Below are 14,624 nucleotides of genomic sequence, written 5' to 3' on the forward strand. Positions count from 1 at the left end.
GGAATATACTGTGAGTCTGGAGCATATTACTGAAATATCTGAATATGTGGAGCAAGGCAGAAAATTTTCATTTTGCAAACAAGCCTTTATTGTCCGGTACTGTATACATGAAATATTTGCATGGAAATAACATTTCTCCAGAGCTGGAGGTGGCATGAATTTATGGCCCAAAACTGTCTTTATTTTTTCATACCAGGGATTTCAGGTTCAAATGGAGGCAATTCCCAGGATGATATGCAGACCACATAGCACCGTATTTATGATTAAGACTAGTGAAACTACCATAGAATAAAAAAAACCCAGCAGAAGTTCATATTCATTCGAAACCTAGAGTTCTAAATGGCAATATTTATGCTCTGATCTTTAGGCTTGCAACATTAGGCTACAGTTGCACAAAAAGGCAAGGTTTGGTTTGACATCATAAATAACAAAAGCGTTGGTAAAAGTAGTTGTGAACCAATTTGTAAAGATAATTTGTAATTGTTCCTTGCCAAAATGAAAATCCTCAGAGTGTCATTTTGAACCAAGACAAACACGTTACTTGACTGTAAATGAAACCTGTTATTTTCAGTTTGGGTTCCCTGGGCTGAGGTAGGCGGTCGATTAAAAAGAAGCTATGTTTCAAAACAAAGACGTTTTGTAAAATATTAACATGAAATGTTTCAACTTACCCAAGCATTTTCCCTGGTTTATTTTAGCCCCAGATTATGACATCCAGTTGATAGATCTTTTTTCACTGAGTAGACTCTATTCAAAATGTTCCCAGTTGTCATTAGGAAACTAAACTTTTTAATAAAAAAGTGTATTTTCAATTTGACTTGCTCCTGGAATGCACAGGTTGTTATGGATTTATAATTTTTACAGCTCACTCTCAGCAATTCCAACAGTTCAGAAAGGAAAATTTCCATAAAAGAGAAAATGAAGAAAGTAAAAATGCAAACCCACAACAAATGTTGTTGGTTGTTTTGTGCTAGATCCCATGGAGGGTCTGTTCAGATTGTTTTAAAATGGCCTTAGTTGTTGCAGACTACTAAATCACACCTGCTTATCTGCACAGTCTGAACAGGCAGAACTAAACAAATAAGCATTTTTGTTGATGAGCATATGTCCTAAATTGTTTAAACAAATTACCTTGAATAAAAACCCAAAGATTTCATTGTCTAGTGGAAGTAAAATATTTTCATTTCAAGCACTTGTTCTTTTTAATTTAAAAAAGGGAGTTTAATATGAGAAGTAACTCAACTGGGAAAAAAAATCCCAGGGTGTTTAATTTTGAAAGCTTCAAAACAAAACATTGACTTTTTGCATACTGTCTCAACACAGAACATTCCAAACTGACATAAATTCAGAGAAAATTTTGATGTGCCCAAATTACACTTTTCGCTGCAAAAAAATTCTTGCATGAAAAATCTTACACCACTTCCTCCTAAGTTGGTCTGTCCCATCTATGTATGATTCATTCACAGCCCAAGATAGCCCTGTAGGTGGACACGATTCACGGGGCTGGCTGTGTGCACACACTTGTCCCTGTTACATTTACAACCTCTTCAGCTGCTCTTCAAGACACTTGCAAAATAGAGTTGACCCAGGGATCCAATGGCAGCTTCCAGTCATGTCTCAGGTTTTCTTCATTTTCCAGGGTTGATGCACGTTGTGTTCCACGAAGAAGAACTGTAGGGAGCAGAAGTTTATAGCTCTTTCCTATGGCCTGTAGGTGTGTTGGCTGGGTTGTATTACTGTAGCGCTGTGGTGGTAAAAAATTATTTTCCTATATGTCACACATTATAATAAGTTAGGCTTAAAATGACACTATTTTTAAAATCTAACAAGGATTTTAGGTAAAGACTGTTCTACAGACAACCTTAATTTAGGGAACAAAGCATATGTAAAACACTTCCCAGGCAATGTCTTTGCCTATAGAGGCCACTTCTTGGGAATGGAAAAAAGCCCAACAAAACACTGATCCACCTGGGGTAGTTTCTTTCTATAGTGCAGAACGGCCAGTGTTCAAAAAGCTATGTCCCTTCATGCTCTGTGTCCTAGAGCATGAAAAACTCCTCTGAGAAGGTACGGGCAGTTGGATGGGCGATTAGCACATGTTTTGCCTTCTCCTTTGCATCGCTATCTGCAAGGCCTGCATAATCATCTGCGAGTTGTTCAGGATGTTGTATTCACTGAGGTTCAGCAGCCGCCGGTAATTCTCATCAGTATACCTGACTGAGAACATGCAGTAGGGGGAAAAGCGACTGGTCAAATCAAGTTGTCCTCCCTCCATCTCTGAGCAGCAGCGCTTGACACCTGGAGAGAAAGAGAAGTTGCTGCTGTGACATGGCGTTTATCCCAGTCAGTGACAAGCTGTCCACAGCAGCCCAAAGAGGGGGACTTTTCTCCAGAAGAAAATTCATAGGGTTTAAATGCATGAATAAGGCAGGTCAGGTATCCCCACTCCCCATCACTGCCTGAAGTGATGAGGGCAGAAGGGAGAAATGAGGGTTGGCGTTGTAATGGTCACCTACAGCTTACTCGTAAACAGCTGTCTCATTAAAGCCATGGATTAGTCAAGGAGATCAGCCTGAAAGGGCACGCCGATAGCCACTGCTGGTGCAATGCAGGTCTTATCCTGAGCAGTTGGGACCTCTACAAACCCTGGCTGAGGGAGGGGAGTTGCTAGTAACAGAATAGAATTTAATCAAGAAAGGAGTAATAAAACATATGGATACTTAAAATTCCTGCAACCAGGAATACAGTCTCAGGGCACCTGCCACCAGGATCCATCTCTGCCTTTCCATTTCTTGTGTCTCCCAAAGCCCACAAAAGCACAGTTTTAGACTTTACCTCCCTGCTACCGAGGAACAAAGCAAATACATCCTAGTAACTGGAAGTAAAGGAGAGGAATACAAAGCAGCTGGCCTGGCAGAAAAGGAATGACAGGCCCCGAGCAAAGCACAGAGAGCAAAATGACCCCTGGGCTGATGCTGTACCAAAAGGAGACATACTGCTCTTGATATTGCAGGATTTCAGCCTGAAAGCCAGGTTCTTCCTCCCCCATCATTCATACATGACACTATGCCTCCTCAAGTGCAGAATGAAATTTCTGGACAACAGACAATATAGGTGGGGAAAAATAATCTCTGTGAGCTATAATTTCCCAGAAAAAAACAAATCTTTTATGGTTAGCTAGCAACACTTTCTGTTACAAATGTGAGAGAGATGAAGATAAACACCATCCAGAAGACAAAGGTTGTGTCTGCCCTCTTAGGGCCACAAAGATGGCATGAATGAACACACTAGCTTTGGCAGGGATGGGGAAAACAGGTTTAATTAGCTAAAGTGCTCCCCCATGAACCCATCCAGCAAAGATAGCCAGCAGCAGAGAAAGTGGCTCCACCTGAGTCAGGGAAGCAGGTAGTGGTGTCTTTTGATTAATGCTTTGCTGATACTTATAACTTACCAGGTGCTTTGTACTCCCGGAAGGTATCATTCACAAGGGGAAGAAAAATCACGATTGGACATCCTGGCAAATCTGAATCTTGGAAGACGTAGCACTCTTTCAGATTTTTCTTATCTTCATCAGTCAAAGAAATTTTGGGGAATGGGATTTTCTGCTCTGAGTAGTATTTGCACGCTTTATCTAGAGACTGGAGTATCACAGAAATGGTCAGCATTGGAATTCAATTTGGTTCTCTTAAAGCCCCCAAACTGTTATCTAGTATTAAGGTTTAGTGACTGAGATCCATAACTCTACACAGAATTACCATACATAGTAACCAGAATACTAATCACAAGCTGTAAACACAATTTCAGAGTTAGAGAATTCATGCTTTTTAAAAAATGGAAGCAATTTGCAGTTTTGGGTAAAGCATATAGTTTTAGTAATTGAAAAAGCCTGTGTTTAATATATTATATAGAATTAATTAGAAAAGAAAACCACAGCAAGAAAACATTTAAGGCATCTTATTATGTGCTTGGAAGCCAGGAGATAAGAAAGTTAAGTTTGAATGGGCAATTATGTCTCTGCCTGTGCATGCATTATGGCACACTGTTAACTGAGATTGATATTTTACTGAGAAAGTCCGAAGTACTAGGCTATACTGTACCTTTTCCCTGAAATGTGTAATACAATATCATGTCCTACTATGTACTGTGTTATTTACTCTGCACTATCCAATAGCGGACACTATCGAATAGGAAACAGTTTCTACTAAAGTGCTTAAAACTGCGGCAGCCTTTCTTCATAAAATTAACCTAGAAAATGTATGAGGTTGAAATGAAACTTCATTACATATAAGTCTTATGCATCATATGGCTTATTAACTGTAGCACGGCTGTTCTCATTCACAAAAAATAATTCCACTTAAGCGGGACAAGATTATCAATAGAAATTTTCTAACAAACCTCAGCCTCTGAGATATAAAGAACCAAACTTCTTCTCTGCAAGGCCTTACAGAGAGCTAGTTAACTTTATCTCCATGAAACTGTAGTTTCTGCATTGAATTTTCCTAGTAGCATCTTATTTGACAGCCCAGAAATGATCTGCCCATGACTATCCACTTAACCCCTTTTATGTTCTGACTTAAGTCAGGAGAAATCACTTCCTCATCTTTACGTATATTCCTGTGCAGGGTCTGGAAACCTGCTTGATTCAGCATAAAGCAGAAGAGGCTCTTCCCATAGTTCTGGAAGAGAGTGTGCTGATGTCCTCTTGAATAATTCAACATGTTCATAAACCAGCAAGAGAGATTCCAGGAGTGTCAGGAAGAAATAGGAACAATGTTAATCATTACAGTGAAAAACACAGGGGAATGCAATAGTTAAAAACTGAACAGATGAAATAGCCAGCAGTTCTAGGAGCTACAGGCTAGACCTTTACAAGCAAAAGGAGAGACAACACATGGAAACAAGATCCTTCTCACCGATGTATGTGACCCAGTAGTATAACTTAAATATATGATGACATCCACTTCCCTCTGTGGCCTTAGAAGTGGTGCACTGCTGGTATTGATGAAAAATCCAGCGTCTATCATGCCCAGTTGATCGGGATTTTGTATCAGCTGGTTGGGACGTGAGTCTAACACAGTGTCTGAAAGGAAAATATTTCTTGGAATAAGAAAAGATCTGTAGGTATTTTGACTGGAAAAAGAAATGCAAGCTGGAAATGACGGTCCCAGAGGCCTGGTTTAATTAATTGCCACACTACTGGATTGTCGAACAGGTGTAGGAGGGACTGCAAAATGCCACCTAAGTTCCTCTTCTGAAAAATCTTCTATGTTGAGATTCCAAGCAATCTATTCCAGGAACTTGTCATACTCATTAGTGCCAGCAAGCTATTTCTAATATTTAACCTAATCCCCTTGCTTCATTTCAATAATTGTTTCATCTTTTATCCATCATTGATTCAGAGAATGAAATGTTCCCATCCCTTTTTACTTTTGGATTTATGCCTCCCGTCAGTCCAGTCTTCTATGGACTACAAAGCCCCATTCCTTTCCAGCTTTCCCTCGTAGGTCATGTTTCCTGGGGTATTCCAGTTGCATCTGAAGTTAGATGCACAGTCCTGCCAAATTCAGCTTTCTCTCATGTTCACCCTGCTCTCTACTACTTTAAATTCTGAGCTGGATGACAGGGATGGGGAGCAGAAAGAACCCTCCATAATCCAAGGGGAAATGGTTAGTGACCTGCGACATCACTTAGATGCACACAAGTCTGTGGGGCTGGACGGGATCCACCCAAGGATACTGAGGAAGCAAGCCACTTTCCATCATTTATCAACAGTCCTGGATAACCGGGGAGGTTTGAGTTGGTTGGAAGATAGTAAGTGTGATGCCCATCTACAAGAAGGGCCAGAAGGAGGATCCAGGGAACTACAGGCCTCTCAGTCTGACCTCGGTGCTGGTGAAAGTTATGGAGCAGATCACCTTGAGTGCCATCATGGAGCACATACAGGGCAACCAGGTGATCAGGCCCAGTCAGCATGGGTTTATGAAAGGCAAGTCCTGCTTGACTAACCTGATCTCCTTCTATGACAAGAAGACCCACATAGTGGATGAGGGAAAGGCTGTGGGTGTTGTCTACCTAGTCTTCAGTAAAGCCTTTGACGCCATTTCCCACAGTATTCTGGAGAAACATCCATGGCTGCTCATGGCTTGGATGGGCATACGCTTCACGGGTTAAAAAAACTGTCTGTATGGCCAGGCCCAAAGAGATGTGGTGAATGGAGTTAAATCCAGTTGGTGGTCAGTCACAAGCGGTGTTCCACAGGGCTCAATACTGGGGCCTGTTCTCTTTAATATCTTTATATATGACCTGGTTGACAGGATTGAGTGCACCCTCAGTAAGTTTGCAGACATCACCAAGTTGGGCAGGAGTGTTAACCTGCTTAAGGGTAGGAAGGCTCTACAGAGGGATCTGGACAGGCTGGATTGATGGGCCAAAGCCAATGGTATGAGGTTCAACCAGGCCAAGTGCCCGATCCTGCACTTTCACAACAACCCCATTCAGCGCCACGGTCTTGGGGAAGGGTGGCTGGAAAGCTGCCTGGTGGAAGAGCACCTGCGGCTGTTGGATGACAGCCAGGTGAATATGAGCCGGCAGTGTATCCAGGTGACCTAGAAGGCCAATAGCATCCTGGCGTGTATCAGAAATAGTATGGCCAGCAGAACTAGGGAAGTGATCACCCCCTGTACTCAGCACTGGTGAGGCGACACCTTGAGTACTGTGTTCAGTTTTGGGCCCGTCACTACAGGAAAGACATTGGGGTGCTGGAGCGTGTTCCAAGAAGGGCAATGAAGCTGGTGAGGGGTCCAGAGCACAAGACTTATGAGGAGCATCTGAGGGAACTGGGTTGTTTAGTCTGGAGAACGGGAGGCTGGGGGAAGAACTTATCACCCTACAACTACCTGAAAGGAGGCTGTAGTGAGGTGGGGAATGTTCTCTTTTCCCAAGTAACAAGCAATAGGACAAGAGGAAATGTCCTCAAGTTGTGCCAGGGGAGGTTTAGGATGGATATTAGGAAAAATTTCTTCACAGAAAAGGTTGTCAAGCATTGGAACAGGCTGCCCAGGGAAGTGGTTGAGTCGCCATCCCTGGAGATATTTAAAAGACATTTAGATGTAGTGCTGAGGGACATGGTTTAGTAGTAACTTGGCAGTGCAAGGTTAATGGTTGGACTTGATGATCCTAAAGGTCTCTTCCAACCATAACGATTCTATGATTCTATGATTCTAAATTCAGTTCTGTCAGCTGCAAGCCTACCCTCTTGGTCTAAACAACAGAGACTGCAGCTAAAGCACATAAATACATGCTTATATTTGAAAACAGGATGAAATACCTGGCAACACTGAGGTTTTAGTCTCTTCTCTGTTCAGAAAAGAAATGTTCTTTCAGGATTTTTTTTTTCCCCTGTCAAGCCTGGCAAGATTCTTTCCTAAATTCCCCACACCAAAAGCACCCGAAAATGATGCCTGTTAAATATTAGTTCCCATTACCTTTCCATCGACAGAAGTGCTCATTCTCCAGGTAGTTGTTGTGCAGCTGGTAGCCCTTCAGGAAATTGTGGTGCTGGGCAACAGAGAAGCGGTCAGTCAACGCTCCCCGAAGGGCACTGGACAGAGGGCCAGGAGGAGTGTACATGCGAGTTCTCAGCTCGTGGGGTCTTGTAGGCAATACCGGGTCTTCATCTAGAGGAGGGAAGAAAAACTGGTGAACTGTCTGTTAATTGATGTTCATTTCTTGTTGTCCTGGTGTGTAGGAGATCTCGGGGTTTGTTCTGGGATGATTCAGTAAACACATGAAAACTATTCTGAAGGAGAGGACTGACTGCTAGATAAAGCTCTGTTGATGATCTTAAGCTTTGCCCTGAAGACAATTCAGCAGAAGCAGTCTTTAGTCCTGGAAAAGGGACACCTTAAAGGAACTAAGCACTTCAGAGAATGTCCCATGAGAAAGTTACATATCCTCATAGGAAGATATCATGAAACAGTCAAGCATGGAGAAAATGGGGCTGAAGCATATGCTCACATTCAGTCAGATGGGCAACAACAGGGCACCACGGGGCCTATTGCAACAGTGACAGCTTCTGCCTGATAATCACCCATGGCTACATGAGCATATGCTTAATCAGTAGAATCAGAGCAACCCAGGAAAACCTGGGGCATACATTCATATTTAGAAACTACAGGTAGTTTTCAGGGTGACTACATGGCAGCATACGTGGGTGAAAAGTAGAAATGGTACAAGGTGTGGTTTCTTGAAATCACAACCTGCTTTGCCGGACCAAGTGGCTGACAGTGCAGCAGGAGAGACCTGGTGGTTTCCGTGATTGCACAGATGTATTTCTTTATTTTCGGGATGTCTGTAATTAGAGTTACTATCATATTAAATAATTTAGCAATAAAACCATGGTTTCTGTATTGCTTCAGAAAATAACCTCTGGGCCTCATTTATCTTTGTGCCAGGGTGAATCCACTGCAGTAATTACTGTACTGAGTAATAAAATAAAACCCAGGAAATATTGATTAGCCAATTGATATTCAGGTTTATTCTTTGCACGGGCAGTAAAAATAACTTTAGTCTCTGCCACTGGTTCTTGATTCCATATGAATGAGTGAGAATGGGCAATGCCAAAACAGTTCCTGAGAAATGTGTGACCCCTCTAAAGCTTCCTCTTAAGGACAGAGCCTTTTATTCAGTAAGATATTAGTAAGTCTAGTAATTACAACAACATGTCCCTGATTACCCTATTCCTCTTAGTCTTTACAATGGAAGGGGAAGTCACTATCTCTTAGGAGGATCCTATGATGCTGGCTTCAGCATAGTTGATGGGATGATGCCAAAAGGCATCCAGAAGACTAAGTGACCATAAATGAAAGGCTTAATGATCTCTCACCAACTTCTTCTATTCTGTCTTGTGTCCATCTCTTCCAGAAGTCCTCTGAACTGTGGGACAGTCCCCATATTTGTAAGAGGTTCACAGAAAATATACTGCTCCACATACCTGTAAAGGGAAATAGTGAACACAAGAACACATTCTAACAAGAAACTGCCCTTTTCCTTCCATTTTGACCTCCTGGATTAATTATTGAATGGGCTTAATTCAAATATTTCTAAACTCTTGGGCTCTTAAATTCCTTTTTACTTTCTATGGCAATGGGTCAAGTCATGCAGCCATCAGTTCTGCACCTAACCTACCACACGGCTTTGCCACACAGTAAAGAGAGAGAAGAATGGGAGAGAAGTAAAGGAGAAAAACCCACTCACTTGAGAAGCGAAATGAGAGCTCAGATAATGCAGACTTCACAAAAACTTCCTTTCCACCCCTGTCTTCCTTACTCCAGCTTCTCTTTTTCTGCATGCACTCTCATCAGCTTTCACACATCCTGAATTGTTTCACAGTGGGATGAACTGGCTCTTCAGCCATCAGGTTTGTAAAACATGTCACACCACGGCATGTAAAGGCTCACAGACACAGTGGGCTCCTGCTCCACAGTACACTCTCTTTTCCATCCAGGATTGCCCCTCTCTGCCTCCCCTCAGGGCCACTGGTGGCTTTACTGACAAAACACAATGCCACCATCTCAGCTGCCTTTGTAAATTTAAATATTTGTTGTAATTCGTCTATCACAATTGAATGCCTTAATTTTCAGTGGGGCACAGAAACCAGTACAGAATATGCAGCATGTAGAAAATAGATTTCCCAGTAGTGGACCAGGTAAAAAGGGCCAGCCCAAGAGGTAGTCTTTTAAAGATACTCCTTGGGATTACAGACTATTTAATATCACAACATTTTTACTGAAACCAAGGAGCTTCTAAGCAGCACAAGTGTAAGAAGGGATGACTGAAACAGAACTTGCACTGCTCTTTGTTCACTTGCCAGTGATTCTGGCTCCAGGGATACTATTAGTTTTACAGACAACCCATCAGTACAAGTCAGGGACTGACCAGAGAGATTCAGAGACCCTTTGCTTCTGGTCTCATTTTTCCACTTGGGCAGCCTGCATCTTTAGTAGATGTGATTGTCTACACGGGGTTGAAGTTAAACCTCGCAATGGAAGCACAGCTGCAGGTTTCCTGATGTCTCAAAATTTTCATAAGTTGGAGTGCATTCAGAGAGGAATCGGAAGAATCACCAAGGAAGTGAGAACTATTCCTTACAATGAAAGAATTAAGTAGCTTTATCTATTCCATCTATAAGACACAATGTTAAAAAGTTTGTGCATACCAAGACAGTGACAAGAAACAGAAAAAAGATGTGGGATTTTTTACTGTATTCTTTTGGACAGACTACCACACACCCCCATTTCCTGGCAGGTGGTATCACAGGAGCGTTCAGTATGTTAGACGGGAAATATCCACCCTCTGCTTAACAGCGTTGCACCCCTCCAAAGTGCCTTTGTCCCAGGACAACACAATACGTCACCTTGAAGGTAGCAGATCCGGGATTCGGGGAGCTTTTTTAGCAAGCGTCCCATGAAGAACTCGCTTCCGAAATGCTCTGTGCGAACGAACGTGCCGTACTTCAGCAGTCCCACCTCGTAGGGAGTGAACTCCACCCACTCTGCAATACAGCCACAACTGGACACTTAGAGGGCTCCCAGGCTCTCAGCCGGGTGTGGAGATGGGGGCAGCGAGGGCGTAAACTGGCCTGACCTCTGTTTGCTACGCTGTCTTTGCAAAACCTTGCTTGTAAACGCCCACCTGCGGGGCCAGGCATCTAAGCAATGGCACTGTGGCAATGGGGAGCCAGGGGCAGGTACGCGGCTCGTGGTGGTGCTGCCGGTGGCACAAGGCACGAGCCAGGAGCACAGCAAGCTCTTACACAGCCTGTGTGCACGCACGAGCCCAGGGTTCTCCAGTGTGCAGGAGGTTTCGCTCTGCCCTTCTATATACCACATCTAGGTCAAAGTACTTCCACTGTTACCAATACAGTTAACTGCCCTTGAATAATTTATGTACAAGGACAGGTACACATCTCTTGAGAAAGTTTGCTGATGATACAAAACTGGGAGGGGTGGCTGACACACCAGAAGGCTGTGTCACCAGACAGAGGGACCTAGACAGGCTGGAGAGTTGGGCAAAGAGGAACCTTATGAAATTCAACAAGGGCAAGTGTAGGGTGCTGCACCTGGGGAGGAATAACCCCATGCACCAGTACAGGTTGGGGGCTGACCTGCTGGAGAGCAGCTCTATGGAAAGAGACCTGGGAGTCCTGGTGGACAACAGGATGACCATGAGCCAGCAATGTGCCCTGGTGGCCAAAAAGGCCAATGGCATCCTGGGGTGCATCAAGAAGAGAGTGGCCAGCAGGCCAAGGGAGGTCATCCTCCCCCTCTACTCTGCCCTGGTGAGGCCGCACTTGGAGTATTGTGTCCAGTTCTGGGCTCCCCGGTTCAAGAAGGACAAGGAACTGCTGGAGAGGGTGCAGCAAAGGGCTACCAAGATGATTAGGGGACATCTTTCTTATGGAGAAAGACTGAGGGATTTGGGTCTTTTTGAAGGATTTGGGCCTGCAAAAAAGACAACTGGGGGGGGGGAACTTATCAATGCTTATAAACACTTAAAGGGTGGGTGTCAGGAGGATGGGGCCAGGCTCTTTTCAGTGGTGCCCAGGGACAGGACAAGAGGTAACAGGCACAAACTTGAACATAGGAAGTTCCACATAACCATGAGGAGGAACTTCTTTACTTTGAGGGTGGCAGAGCACTGGAACAGGCTGCCCAGAGAGGTGGTGGAGTCTCTGGAGACGTTCAAAACCCGCCTGGATGCGTTCCTGTGCAACCTGCTCTAGGTGACCCTGCTCTGGCAGGGGGGTTGGACTAGATGATCTCCGGAGGTCCCTTCCAACCCCTACCATTCTGTGATTCTGCAAGAGGCAAATTGTACTCTTTATGTGTGGTATTAAGGAAAATAGAACTAGTCCTTGACTGTCTCAGATGTCCTTTCCAAGTGAAGTGCAGTCATCTGGTATAACTGCAGTGTGAGCAAAGACTGGAACAGAAAGGTCATGGACCATAATTTCCTTTTCGTTCAGAAGTGGTTCATTTTTTCACCTCAACCATAAAAAAATTTATCTGAATTTCTTCTCCACCCCTTCTCCTCCTCCAGCTGCCTCTCATGGAAAAAAATAACCAAAACAATGAGCAAAGCAAAAGATTCAGTTGGGCGTATGTTGGATGATTTCCCAAACTTTACAATAACTATGTGGTCTTTCTTCATATTGAAACTATAACTGGGCATAGACAAAAAGCAGTATTTAATTCTCAGACAATTCCAATACTTCTTATTCTAGATGGATCAGATAATATTTCAAAAATGGCCTTTCTGGCAGAATTTTGACTGTGTATGTCTAGACAGTGAAACGCTGATCTCAAAAAGCTCTTGCATTAAAATCGTAAGGCATGGAGGCGATAATTATTTCTCCAAAAAGCAACTAACACACCAGGACTGTTTTCTCCAAGTGCTACCAAGCAGAGAAGAGTGAATTACAGGAATTCAGCTGCCAGTTTTAGCCCCACAGGATCTGAAACATCATCCTTACCTTTGAAATCATTGGTGCTGTAGTTGTCCCGGACACAAACCGACACATAGATGGGCAGTGGGTTCTGGCCATCACACAGTGCTTCTTGCTGGTCCGAAAGTTTGTGGGAGTCTTTCTGGTTTTGAAGAAAAACAGTTATGTGAGAAGAGATGGAAGCAAAGCATGGTAAATTCGGTGGCCCCAGCACTGGAGGAACTGGGTGGCTCTGCCCCCGGCATGCAGGACATGCCATGGCAGGTCCATTGCACAGAGCACTTCAGGCCACCCACCTGCCAGTGGCAGACCAGCCTCCCAGGATCCGCCTGACTTTGTGCACAGGTTCACAAAAGATGAGGAGAGGGAAAACTATTTCTGCGTAGATTTCTGTATGTACTAGAAAGTACTGCCCTAGTAAGTAGGAGAAGGGGCGGGCTGCCCTTTAGGATGAGGAGTGCAGTGAGCAGTCCTTGCTCTCCTGGGGCTGAAGGAAGCCCTTGAGCAAGTCAGTGTTGTGTTTTCTCTCTAAGTACGCAACAGCTATCGCAGCCCCAGCCTTGCAAGGGGACTGGAATTTGGCAGCAAATTATTTGCTTCCCACCCAGCTTCTATTCTGGAAAAGAATATTCTCATTGAAGAGGTTTGTAAAAAACATAAAATCTCATGAACTGCTGACAAATTACAGGACAGCTAGTTCTGGCAGATTAGGGAGAGGTTAGCAGTTACATAGCAATAGTCAGCACTGATCAAAGGGAAAGATGCTTAGCTAGATTGTAAGGGGGACCTCATCTAGCCGAGTTAAAACAGAGGCAGCTATTCATCTTATACTTTTGTTTAATAGATAGTATTCCTCTCTGTATGTATTTATTTTCCATTTACATATACATAATACTATGTACGTACATATATAAAAATAAATAAGTAAAACCAGATGAACGGCTGAATGGCTGCAGCATTTCTGCCCCCTCTGGAGCACACTTCTGTTCAATCCTCAACCACTCATCCCTTCCCACCTCCCAAGTGCCAAAGCACACATCCTTGAACTGTGGTCCAGTTGGAGAGAAGAGGGAGTGGATTGCTGTATTGTAGGGATAGAAACAACTTCAAATAATAGAAAAGAAATTAGTTATTGCTTGTAAAAATTAATATCACTTAAACCAGCTACTGTCTGAGCAGTCCTTCTCAGCAAAAGTAAAATATGCACTTGCCTCCAGTGTACCTGCAAATCAAGTTACCTGCCAGTGGATTCAAATCACCAAGCACTCTAGGCATTTCATGCTTACTTCGGATAGTTTTCACACAGTTGAGATTACTCTGCTTTGCATCTTGAACTCTTTTTCCATGCGCAATCTGCATCTTAGGCAGACTGCCCGAGATTGCTTCCACTTCTATTTAAATACCAGCCAGAGTTCAAATGGCTGCATCCCCAACCTAGTTTATTAACATATAGGATGTTTCTACCTAGGCAGTCTATTAAAGGAAATCAAAAAACCTGAGAGTTTTGTTGACATGGAGAACTCCACTCTGTTTTGAGGTACGTTCACCAAAATGATGGGCTAGTTGCCTCTCCATTCACTAAGAGAAAAAGCCATGGTTCTCTAAGAAATGGAATATACATCATACCCCATCATTAAGTAAGTACTCAATCATGAGCCCCCAGAGATCTATAAATGATGTCCTGTATCCCTCTTCTTTCCGCTGACAAAGCTGCTTATTGTAGTACTTCATGCGATCCATAGAGAAACAGCCCATCTTGCATTTGGTTGCTTGTTTCTGGGCTTCGCCAATATGCGAGTCTAGGTCCTTCTGCGACCAGTAGGCATCTCTGTATAAATTGGCCATGGTCCTGGAGAAAGATAAAACAGACAGCAAAAGTCAAAAGGAGCAAAAAAAGACTTGAAATTTTGTGCCTTTCGGGACAGAGTTTTACATTTAGGGATTCACTTCTGTTCATACATACTCTGGTTTTGCTGCTCCAGCCAGCAGAGTGAACACTCCAGAGTTTCTATGACTGTCTTAAAGATGGCCCTGAAGGATAATCTTTTTTCTATGTTCTTGACTTTTTTTTTTTATACAGAACTGGCAACAGCTTAAAGGATAAAATTGCCAGGTGTAA

General features: G+C 43.3%; 1 protein-coding gene across 1 annotated transcript in view; it reads right to left on the bottom strand.

Annotated features, from left to right (window-relative positions):
* Positions 1-71: 71 nt before the first annotated feature.
* Positions 72-14,624, bottom strand: part of LOC141743084 (cytosolic phospholipase A2 epsilon-like) — a 39,204-nt gene continuing 24,651 nt past the window's right edge. Inside the window, exons 15-22 of the mRNA XM_074586808.1 lie at positions 14,132-14,354; positions 12,533-12,647; positions 10,415-10,552; positions 8,885-8,992; positions 7,485-7,676; positions 4,914-5,080; positions 3,452-3,638; positions 72-2,298 (exon numbers count right to left, since the gene is read on the bottom strand). Of these exons, the coding sequence (XP_074442909.1) occupies positions 2,090-2,298; positions 3,452-3,638; positions 4,914-5,080; positions 7,485-7,676; positions 8,885-8,992; positions 10,415-10,552; positions 12,533-12,647; positions 14,132-14,354 (1,339 nt within the window). The 3' untranslated portion in view covers positions 72-2,089. The remainder of the gene's footprint in view (positions 2,299-3,451; positions 3,639-4,913; positions 5,081-7,484; positions 7,677-8,884; positions 8,993-10,414; positions 10,553-12,532; positions 12,648-14,131; positions 14,355-14,624) is intronic.

The sequence above is a fragment of the Larus michahellis genome, chromosome 4 (assembly GCF_964199755.1).
Source record: "Larus michahellis chromosome 4, bLarMic1.1, whole genome shotgun sequence".
In the NCBI taxonomy this organism is placed as follows: domain Eukaryota; kingdom Metazoa; phylum Chordata; class Aves; order Charadriiformes; family Laridae; genus Larus; species Larus michahellis.